General features: G+C 41.2%; 1 protein-coding gene across 1 annotated transcript; it reads left to right on the top strand.

Moving 5' to 3' along the window:
- The first annotated feature begins 7,541 nt into the window (after positions 1–7,541).
- Positions 7,542–8,810, top strand: LOC118910887 (uncharacterized). Its single transcript, XM_036882455.2, has 2 exons — positions 7,542–7,945; positions 8,508–8,810. The coding sequence occupies exons 1-2, from the start codon at positions 7,610–7,612 to the stop codon at positions 8,598–8,600; spliced, it is 429 nt and encodes a 142-aa protein (XP_036738350.2). The 5' UTR covers positions 7,542–7,609; the 3' UTR covers positions 8,601–8,810.
- Positions 8,811–12,194: the final 3,384 nt, after the last annotated feature.

Raw genomic sequence — 12,194 nt, 5'->3', positions numbered from 1 at the left:
GCAAGCCGACCAGGAGCAGGTGAGAATCCTGGCCATAAGAGTGTGGGGAAGTTGGGGTTTTTATGGCCAGGATCGTCACTGAACTTAAACCATCTGATGATGTAACTGGCCTGTTGCTAGGCTACCGCTTCCACACCTTTAAGGCAATAAGCACTATATAGAGAGCTCGGCCCAGTGCTCTGGGTGGAGGCGGAGTTGCTAGTGCTCGACCTACCGCCAGGAGAAAAAGCCGGGTAATAAACCCTTTCACGTTGAAGACCATTTCGATGTCAATTTCTTTGGTCACATTGAATCCATAGCGAACTTGCCCGGGGCTGAAACCCATTGGCAAGACAAGGAGCTTTCATTTTCTCTACCACCTGGCTTTTTTCTCCCAGCAGTAGACCAAGCACTAAAATCATGTCTGCATCCAACAGTCTGCAGGTCCATAATCCACCTCCATCTTTGCCTCCACCCAAAGTACTGGGCAGAGCTCTTTATTGAGTGACTCGGTCAATAATAGTTCATTGCCAATAGGTGTGGAAGCATTAGCCTAGTAGTAAGCCAATTATATCATCAAGTAGTTTAGGGTCAGGTGAGGATCCTGGCCATAGGAACTTCCATTTTCCCCACATGGAAATTCTGTCTCAGGCTTCTTTGTAATAATGGATAGCAGCTTTTGTTGGATCTTACATTGCCATTGTGCTGGCAGTTCAAAAGTGAGTTACTGATGTTACCAGTTGCATAACTCTGAATGTTTCTCCCACTGTTGCAACTTTTCTCCTCTGGCTACTTGCTTGAGTTTCTCTGTCTTTGAGGTCATGCAGTTGTAAAGACACACAAGAAGACCCATAGAGAGGCACTGGATTCTTCCAAGCCCTTTGGTCCTTAAACAGCAATTAAATGTTTTTCTAGAGAGGAGAGAATTCAAGATGTTTGAGCCTGAGGTAGTGCAGTCTTAATTCATTATATAATTTTCTAGAACCCTAACACCAGTTTATTTAGATCATGGATAATATTTGTAAAAATCACATTAAGAAGTGTAAGTGGGCAAGTACCTTTATTATTAGTTGTGTACATAAAGCTCTATGGATAAAGTGAAGGTTCCTGTGGCCAGGATTCTCACCTGGCGCCAGTTGGCTAGCTCACTACACACATGTGGACAATGCATTGTTATTGACTCTACATAAAAAGCCCTGCTCAGTGCTCTGGGTGACACGGTGGCACGGCTGCAAGGCTGCAGGAGAGCAGAGGCAGCACCGAGGACAGAGGCCCAGAGGCAGAGACTGACTTGCTGCATGCAAACTCATTCTGAGTGGATGGGATTCTAGTGACTGACCTGCCACTGTGGAAATAATGTTGGGTATAAACACTGTCACCCCAAGAATGTTTTACTGTCATTTATTTGGTCACATTGAATCCATGGTGAACTTGTCCGGGGCTGAAACCCATTGGCAAGACAAGCTCAAAAAACCTGATCTCTAGGCTACAGCCCTCATTATGTCCTTTTATATACTGTAGCAGGAAGGTCTCACATTCTGGGTCATTGAGAATATACTGAATCCAGGGCCCACTTTATTGAAATTTGTAGAGGTTTGAGTTAACAGTGCTAGTCTTTTGTGATTTGGAGAAATTAAACTGAGGAAGGCTGTTTGTACGAGTAATCTGAGAAGCTAAAAGTGCCACCTCCTGCAGTAGGGGTGGGTGGCAGGGAGCTTAATTGTGTTGTGGCTGAATTTGGAGTCAGATTACTCACACTGTCAAAAGCAATTTAAGGTTTCTGTCACAGAGAAAGACCTAAAATGCTTGATTCTCACATCAACTGCACTCTAGTCTAAACTTTTCAACATTAGGATTAGCTCAGTGAAGCCTGATTATTATGAACTCTTTCTTGGTTTCCTCCAACATTTTTGTTACCTTTCTTAAATTAAAAAAATAGGGGGAGAGCTAAGGGAAAAAAAAACCCAGACTAGACTAATATCATCTTCTTTAATCTCTTTTGGCTGTAAGTGATAGAAGTTCAGCCCCAGCTGGTTTAAGCCAAAAGTGGGATTTAACATAAACAAGATAAAGTGTGGCCCAGAACTCAAGGACAGAAATATATCCAATCTCCAGGAAGAGTGAGAACCAGGGATCTGAACATGGTCAGAATGTTCCCTCTGACACTTATCTCTGCTTCTTTCAGCAGCTTGGCTTCATTATTAACTCACCATGAAAGGCCTTTCTCCATAGGCAGAAAAAAATGGCTCCCAAGTTAGACCATCCACTACATAAAGGTGTCTGATTTCCAGCCTGCTGGTCCCAAGCATAACATTCCTGAGGAAGGGTTCTTTGGCCCAATATTTGAGTCAAGTTCCCAACTTTAAACCAATCAACTGTGGCCAGGAAAAGGGGCAAGGCTGTACCAAATCAGTTCATACAGAACTCATTATCTAAGCCCAAAGTATGTCTGAGGCTATAGAAGTCCTCTAGACTCTTCTAGGTGGGCCTGCAGTGTCAATATAATTTTCATTAAAAACAATAAAATGAAAATTTTGTTCATAACAATAATAAGGTATTTGACTTTTTCACTCATTTTCTGAACAGTGTAAAGTGGAATTTTCCAGAGGCTTACATGACATGGGATGTCACAATGGACTGTAATGCAAAAGCAAATGTGAGAATCAAAGAAACCTGAAGATAGCTACATCTTCATCTTTAAAGTGGTTTTCTTTTAGACAGTATGTCTTGCCAATGGGTTTCAGTCCTGGGCAAGTTTGCTATGGATTCAGTGTGACCAAAGAAAATGACAGCAAAACGTTCTTGGGGTGAAAGGGTTATACCCAACTTTATTTCCAGGTGGCAGGTCAGTCACTAGAATCCCATTCACTCAGAGCGAGTCTGTATGGAGCAAGCCAGTCTCTGCCTCTAGGCCCCTCTGTCCGCACAGCTGTCCTCTGGGCTTCTCTGCACAGCCGTCCCACACAGCCATCCTCTGGGCCTCTGTCCTCGGCACTGCCACCACTCCAGCCTCTGCTTTGCTCTCCTGCAGCCTTGCAGCCCTGCCACCATGTCGCACCCAGAGCACTGGGTGGAGCTCTTTTTATAGAGTCAACAGCCATGTATTGCCCACAGGTGTGCAGTGAGCTAGTCAACCACCGCCAGGTGAGAATCCTGGCCCCAGGAACTCTCATTTTATCCACACAGTATATAGTTGGTTCTTTTAAAAAAAATCTAACCTGAAAACCTCTGCCTTTTATTACTTAAATTTATTTCCATTTAATAGAAATGGGCTAAACATATGTAACTTTTATAAACTTAGCAAACATGTGGTCCAGGTTCAGCTATGTCAATTGAGACATATAATTTGTCACCCAAAGCAATTTCAAAATTCTAAGTTTTTAATTTCAATCTTTCAGATACCCTAAAGGAGATACATAGACTACAGTGATCCTTCTTAAAATTTCCCTTCATTTTTTATTTCTACTTCCTCACACAGTGCAACTCTTTGTTTCTTTTCAGCTCTGAAAATTGCCCCCAACAGCTTCGTGAGCCTCCTGTCCTCTCCCTCTTCTTTCCTCCTGATTCTGCTTCACAAGAGTTCAAAAGGCTATTTCTGACACCCCTTTCCCCCCATCTTGGTGGGCAAGGGAGAGAAAGGAGCTGAGTAGGCCAAGCTAGATTCTTTTGCCCATAGAAGGAGAGAAATGTCTGGAAACAATCATACATTACCACCTTTTTCCAGGCATGCTCTCACTTGGTTAATCTCATGACTGCAAAATATCACCAATATTTAAATATGCCTCCATGTATTCATTCCTGTTCTTTACAATCCAGGGTCTCCCTGACTATCTTATCAGCTCCCACTGTGGGGAAGAGGGTGTAATTCCTCTCAGCATTTAATCCTCCACTCTCTCCAGACAGTGTCTTCAGTAGAGAAAGGGAAATAGAGCATAGAGGTATGAACATTCATTCCTTCACTCACCAAATATTTATTGGGTACCTACTATGTGTGTAGTGGTCTTTGGGGTGAGTGAGTAGGACAAGACTCTTGCTCCTGAAGTGCTCATCTCCTAGTAAAAGAGACACACAATTAACAAAATGTATACATTCAGATGGTGCTTAATGGGCCAAGGAGAAAATAAAGCACAGAAAGGGAAGAGGGCAACTGGGGGCAGGGTGAGGGCTGTTTTTGGAGGGTAGTCCAAGAAATGAACTATGTAAGGGAATGAGCTGTGGGAATGTCTGGGGAGATCTTCCAGGCAAACATCAGTGAGTGAGAGAGAAAAAGCTAGGTGGATTCAAGAGGCTTATGTGACTTGGCCACAGTCAGCAAAGGGGTGAATGGAGACAGGGAGATGAGGTTAGGGAGGTGACCAGCCAATTCCATGTAGAACCTGATTGTTCAGGGTAAGGTTCTAGAGTAGAGCTATCCATGAAAAATACGTGAACCATATGTGTAATTTTAAAACTTTGTAGTAGCTGTATTAGGAGAACAAAAAGACAAATGAGTACAACTGATTTTTTATAGTGCATTTTTAAACCACATATATCTAAAATGGTTCACTTTCTTATATAATCAATATAGAAACTTTATTAAGGAGGTATTTTACATTCTTTATTCTTACTAAGTGCGATAGATTGAATGTCTGTGTCCCTCCAAAATTCATTTGTTGAAATCCTAACTCTCAATGAGATGGTATTTGGAGGTGGGGCTTCTGGGAGGTGATTAGCTTGTGAGGGTAGAGTCCTCATGAATGGGATTAGTGCCCCTATAAAAGAGACCCCAGAGAGCTCCCTCTCCTCTTCTGCCATGTGACGACACAGTAAGACAGCCATCTATGAACCAAAAAGTGAACTTTTATCAGACACCAAATCTGTCTATGCTTTGGCGTTGGACTTCCTCACCTCCAGAATGATGAGAAAAAAAAAGTTTGTTGTTTAAACCATTCAATTTATGGTTCTTTGTTATGGCAGCTGGAACTGACTCAAGCACTACATCTTTATATTTTGCAATTACAGTCGCAATTTCAGATGCTAAGTTTTCAACCAAAATATTTAATCTATATTTAGATTTCATAAAGTTACAGTTGAAAAAGAAGATTCAAATTTCCAAGTTGTTCTAAAGTAAAAATTTTCCAATAAATGAATCAAGGATCAGTTTTCAAATTAAAGGTAAATGAAATTAAGTAATATAAAATTTCACTTAGTCCATGGTGTTTACCACATTTCAAGGGCTCAGAAACCACAAATGGCTAGTGGATATTGTATTGGATAGCACGTATGGCTAGTGGGTATCAATTACTACAATGACCTCTCACCCCATGATTCTCCACAGAGCAGCCAAGGTAATCTTTGAAAAATGAAAATCAGATCATATTGCCCCTGCTTAGAGCCTTAGTGGCTTCCTATGACATTAGTAAAGGCCAGTGACTCAAGTGGGGCATCTACTTTGAGGCAGATGAAGAAGCTCTCATGTTTACCAATCCTTCTTCCTGAAATCCCATTACAATTACAGTAAAGAAGTACAAGAGGAAATGAACTCATGAGTGAAATGAAAGGTGGAAGAGCAGGACAACATTATCAAATCAAAGATTTTGGTGAATTTCCCTAAGACTGAAGGTAGATGAGCTCTTATTGATGGGTAAAGCAGAGAAGGAGCCATAGCTCTGAGCTCACAAGAGGCTGCAGGGGGCAAAAAAGATGCTTTCCCCAGCATCCAGCTACTTAACTGGACAGCTACAAAGATTTGTAGTAGGAAGCAAGGCACAAGTTCAAGGTAACTGATGGAAAAAAGTCAGTGGAAGGGATGTGTGTGTCAGCCACTCCTCTTCTCTTCCAACTTTATGCATGTTTTGGGCAATATTTGTCCTTAGTAGAGGGTAGAGAAATTCTTCTAAGCAAACTAAGTTATTTCCTGAGATGGTGACAGTTGGGAAGTCTAGAGTAGACCCTTACTCACTTTGGCATGGGGATAAGGAAGGAAGTCTTTTTTGCTACCATACATATTTAGTATGTAATCAGAATTTTCATTATGGGGAGATTGGTAATAGGGAAGAACCCAAGTAATTCACCTGGCTCTTCATATTCATAAGCATGAAAGGACAACCAAGGGTCATAGAATAGCTGAGTAAAACTAGCAGGGCCAAAACGAATAAGCAGAATTCACCCTAGAAGCACCAGAAATAGTTCAGGTAACAGAAGAGAACCTAAAAAAAGTTCAAATTAATATTTTCAGAGAAATATGAGGGGACAGTCCCTCTATAAAATGTGACTAGGTTACCTAATACCCCCAAATAGTAATTTATTATTAGAAATTATATTATTACTAGAATTTATTATATTTATATAATTATATATTATAATTAGAAATTATAAGTGTTAGAAATATAATTCTAAAACAAAAAATTAAACAGAAGGGCTAGAAGAAAAAGTCAAGGGAATCCTCCAGAATGTAGAAAAAGAGGACAAAAAGAGAAAAGTTGAAAGACATAGATGACCCAACTAAGAAGGGCCAACATCCATCTAATAGGAGTTTCAGATTGAGAATTGAGAAAAAGTAGGTCTCCCAGAGTTAAAGAGAAATCAAATCCTCAAGTTGAAAGGTCTCACCCATAGCTAATCAACATGAATGAAGAAAGAGTGATATCAAGCCATATCTTGGAGAAACTTCACAAGTGCAAAGACATAAACTCCTGAAAGATTCCAAAAATTAAAAAATAGAGGCTACATCAAAGGATGAGAATTATATTGACATCACATATCTCATCAGTTATACCAGATACTAGAACACAAGAGAATAATAAATTTAAAATTCCTATGGTACAATGATTTTGAGCCTGAAGCTAAATTAGCATGTAAGTGGGGAGCAGAATAAAGGTTTCTTGATTTCCCAAAAAAGGACTGGAGAAATTTAGCACCCCTAGACCCTTCCTGATAGAATTGCCTAAAGATGTACTACAGCAAAATGAAATAGGAATCTAAGAGGAAGATACCAGTTTGCAGAAACAGGACAATCAAAGAAGTCCTAAAATACCAGTTGTACAATAGGCCTGAAGTGGAAATAGTGTGAAGAAAATGGATCATTTTAGAGAGTGGATAAAAGTTTATTATACTATTACACTTGAAAATGACAATATATTCCATTTTTCTTCAAAAGCTACAAGTTTAGTGACATCATCTTCTCTACCGGTTCCAAACACTATTTGATCCTGCAATAAATATTTTTTGTACCATCAATGCACTACAGATGCTTGTTCCTAGTTTTCAATGTTGGGAATGAATATATATAGAGAATGTATGGAAGATTTATATTCTGGAGAACGGAAGATAAATGTTATAAACTCTGCCAATGAGAAGTAATGGCATGTTGAATGGTACAGGTTGTGAGGTAAGAAAGATAAAGGGATGCCCAATCTCTCATCTTACTCAGCAGAAAATCAAGAGATAGTGTGTGTTTGGGGAATAGGGGGGCTGAGCAGGGTAAGTAGGAGAGAAAGCAGGGTGTAAGGGGTAGAAAGCCAAGCCTGTGGATACATGGATGAGGGGTGATCAGGATAGGGCAGGAAGGTTAGAAGGGAATGCGTGTGAGGGTGGGCCTGCCCATGGGGTGCTGAGCAAAAGGGGCAGAGCACGGGCGGAGCATAGCCCCATGCTGACCAGAGAGGGAGGGGCTGAGCTCGAGGGAGGGAGAAAAGGTGCCTCTGGAACCAGGGTGCTTCTGGGGCTGGGGGGCCTGCGCAGACGAAGCGCCTGCGCAGATCAGCCACCTGCCCAGCTGTGGAATTCACACTCTCAGGCCTCGCCTTACCTGCTTCGCGTTTGCCGCGCTGCGGGTCTCGGCTTGCTACGCTGGACAATCGCCATGCCCCACCTGCTCGTTCTCTCCCTGCTCTCCCGCTGCCTCGCGACCCCGCTGGGCAAGCAGCGCAGCTGCCGCTGGAACCACTCGGAGCTCCGCCGCCACCATCGCCCCGTGTCGCCTGTGGTGAGTTGGGGGCCACCCCCAAGGCAGCAAGGAGAGCTTGGCTGGGGCGAGAGCGCCCTGACGGGTGGGGTGCAGGGGGCCGCGGCCTGGGCGCCTTGGAGAGTGTCGGAGTTCGCTGGGGCCCGGGGTGGCTGCAGGGCGGGCGCGCGGCGCTGGTTCCCAAGAGGGGACCCCGAGTGCGCGGGCCTCGGAGCCGTTAGGCCCGCCGTCGTCGGGTCTCGCCGGGCGCGAAGACGCAGGGCAGAGGCGTCGTGTCCCGCGGAGTATCTGCCGCCTTCAAACACACTCCTCCTTGCCACGACCTATCATTTTCTTCAGACGGGTGGAAATCCTGGCCGGCACCCACATTCCAGAGTTAAAGGTCAGAACTGGGCACCATTAGAAGAAAAATGAATTTTCTTCAGAAATGTAAGTTGGGTCCTCCAGGAATGGATTTCGTGCTTTTTAGGTTTCATCAGACACCATTTCTAGGACAACAAATTCCTCAAAATGTTTAAAGCGGTTTTTGTTAGGCCGTGAGGAAGCCAAACTCACTCACTGTGCCTTTCATCTTCTCTTCCAGGAAACGGCTTTTGGACTCGTGGTGATTTTTACGGCCTTCCTGACACCGTGTGGATACGTGCTCAGCAGTCTGAACCGGTTCAGAAGAGGGTGATGGAAGAAGATGTAGAGCCTCTGCTGACATCCAACAAGCCTTCAGAAAAAGCTTTGGCTTCTTTAAATGAGTAAAAGTGCTTACTTGGGTTGTGGGTGTTCACTTTAATAACCATATGTTTATGGTAAATATCTTGTACTTTTTTAGTACTATTCATTACATCAAAATGAGCTATATAGCCATTTAGAAAATGTTAAATAAAATTGAAACACTTACTCATGCTTGGTATTTATTTTGTGAGATCCCTAATTATTTTCTAACATCGTGAACACTCATGAAAAGTTCAATATGAGAACTGCAGGGAAAGGTCAGACTTAGTGACGGACATGGTGTAAAGTGTTTTTTGTGGGAGGGAATGTGTGCATCTACTGATATCAACATTAAGAGATTAGATATATAGCAGTAAGGTAATCCAAGTTTAGCTAAATGATTCTTCCTACTGTTTTTATGTTCCACTAGTCCTGCCACTTAGAATAATGAGATCCAGACTTTACTGTGAGAAACATGACTTACTAATTTGTCTTGTTTGCCTCTTTAAATCCCTACATTCTGGGATTTAGTAAGTACTTTATTTGTACCTCTCCTAATATATTAATTTTATTAGTTTTCAAAATTGTCCTTCACAGTTTGAAGAATCACACACACCTTTTTTTGAGTTTTGTTCATTTTGCCAATTATTGTATGACTATGGCAGCATGGTTAAATTCTGAGCCTCGGTTTCCTTTTCTCTGTAATGGGTACTTAAAATTGCTGTCTGGAAGGGTTGTTGTAGGGGAATAAAATATCGAACAAAAATAAAACACCTAGTATGGGGCCTGAATCAATAAACAGAAGTTATTAGGAGAATTTGTGTTTACTAATATTCATTTGACAAGTATTGCATTCCTATGATGTTCCAGGTATTGTTGAGGCCAGGAAACAAAAAATAATCACTGCCTGTGTAGGACTTAGAGGATGTGCACTTTAATTAATATTCTTATATTCCATTTTGAAATTTATAGGTATATTAGGGTTTTCCAGAGAGACTGCACCAATAGCATGTGTGTGTAGACACATACATAGAGAGGGAGAAGGTGGAAAATTGATTTTAAGGAGTTGGCTCACACAATTGGGGCTGGGCAAGCAGCGCAGCTGCCATTGGAACCACTCAGAGCGCCGCCACCACCATCGCCCCGCGTCGCCTGTGGTGAGTTGGGGCCCACCCCAAGGGCAGCGAGGAGAGCTTGGCTGGGGCGAGAGCACCCTGATGGGTGGGGTGCAGGGGGCCGCGGCCTGGCGCCTCGGAGGGTGTTGGCAGGCTGGAGACTTGGGAAAGAGATGTAGGTTGATTCTGAAGGCAGTCTCTTGGCAGAATTTTAGGCTCAAGAGAAGTCAATATTTTTCTTAAGACCTAAGTTGAGTGAATGTGGCCCATCCATGTTATAGATAACCTGCTTTACTAAAATGCTACCAATTTAAATGTTAATCCTATCCAAAAAAATAGCTTCACAGAAACACCTGAGATTATCATTTGGTGAAATATCTGGGTACTGTAGCTTAGCTAAATTGACACAAAATTAATTATCACAATTGGGTAAAATAATTTTTCAGAGGGAAACCATGAAAAGAGTTTGTGATACTCCTAAAATTTAAATGTATGAGTATAGTGGCAAATTGAAATAAATTTGTTAAGATTTACCTTCTCTGTTCACTGGTACCAAACCTGATCTTAGGCCCTGTAAAGAACTCTGGCCCATCGGGACAAAGACTCAAGCTTCTGGTTTCTTGTGTTCAACAAGACCACATTCCTGCTGCCTATTTTGAACTTACTTTTACCTTCTCTGACTCACAACTGTGCTTAAGCTTCTGATGCCTGCTTCCGAGTGTTTCAACTAATGGCAAAGACTGGTCTATCTTTGTCCTGGCTGGGGAATAATAGTGAACTACAGTAGTCTTTTCTGCAGGACTTTAGCATTTAATTTTCTGAACCATTCATTTGACACTCTTATTGAGTATTCTCATGGGATAATACTATGTGTTGGGAAATGGTAGCTCGTTTTGATGAATGAACTCTTATGGCCATGTTTTATTAATTTTACACACATAAAGACGTCACATTTAAAGCACAGTTGATTCCTATTATTTGGGGGTAGTTATGTTCTATAAAGTCATCGTAAAAACTGAATTAGTGAATACTGAACCATTGTTCCAAGAGGAAATACAAAGTTAGGTTCCTGTGAGCCTCTGGTCACATTTGGTAAATCACAACATATTAATACATAACCTTGTTTTGTGTGTGCTTCTGTTTAAAGACATCTTATTTAACATATTTATTTATGATTCATAAGCATTGCGCACATAGCCCACAGCACTAGAACTCTTGTCTGAACAAAGCTTATATGATATGCATATTTTCCCTGTTAGGCACATCACAGTGTTCTGTGGCAAGGAACTCAGCACTTTGCACTATACGTGGGGCTATTTTAAGCAGTGAAATCAGCAATAAAAATGTGACACTAAGTAAGCTATAGAAAGGATACTTGTTTATAATATGAGAATTGAAACAAGTAGGCAGAACTTCACCTTCTTTGACCTCAGCACTTGGCAATCCAAAATTTTTACTCTGTGCATGTCTGTGAATTATATGAAAGCATTGTATTGATTTTGGGTTTACAAATCAATTTTTATGAGCAGAAGAATTTGCAAATGTGGAATGTACATATAATGAGAAGTGCAATTCTGAGATGAGGTCTTGCTCCCATTTGTACATTTTGGGCAGTATTTTGAAATTTTAAGCATTTTCAGGATGTTCTTTTGGGAAAAATTAAGTGTGGAGATACCTTTATCCCTTGAGGTTGGGCTTTTGTGGAAAAGTTTTTAAAAATGTGAATTCAACTTTGGGGAATGAAGTAGTACAACTCTTGGCTTACAAACGATATTGGGTAATCAGCTATTGATCTTTTTGGTGAAAATGACCTAGAGAAACTGTGAAAGAAGAGATTATAAAATATGTTGCTAGTGATACCATTGGAGCTGGCACTGTCCATTTCCCAGATGAGTATTTTATTGACCAGAGCATTCAGTTAGGTATAAAATTCTGGTATCTGTGAACAGCCAACACATTGGTATATAGATATACTGCCTATCTGTCTTACCTTCTGAGCCAGATATAAAATTCCTTGAAGGGTGAGGTACGATACTTTTTAAAATCCTTAGCTGTAGCATAGTGGATAAATCAAACTACTCTTTGCCCAAAGGACTGAAATTGTACCTTCATATAAACAAATGCTTTGTGAGCACCTGTTAAATATTCTGTAGAAAGGAATATGAATAGTTCCTACCTTACTGTTTTTTAGAACTTAGCTCAATGCCTGATACATATCTTGAGGTCTTTTTATAAAAAAAATACACCAGTTGAGTGGTTAAACTTCTGTTAAGAGAAAGGTTACATCTCACTTGCCAATTTCCATTTTCTCTAATAATAGTTGTAATGCTGTGTTGAGGAAGCTTATAGGAGAAATGGAAATAATTTTAATCAGTGTAAGTGTAGCATCCATGTTGACTCAGCATATCAATTTTTCCTTGATCACTTTTGGCAAAGAAATTTATAGAAAT

This window comes from Manis pentadactyla, chromosome 11, assembly GCF_030020395.1.
Source record: "Manis pentadactyla isolate mManPen7 chromosome 11, mManPen7.hap1, whole genome shotgun sequence".
In the NCBI taxonomy this organism is placed as follows: domain Eukaryota; kingdom Metazoa; phylum Chordata; class Mammalia; order Pholidota; family Manidae; genus Manis; species Manis pentadactyla.
Note: the sequence above shows the minus strand (reverse complement) of the source record. Positions and strands in the feature narration are given on the sequence as shown.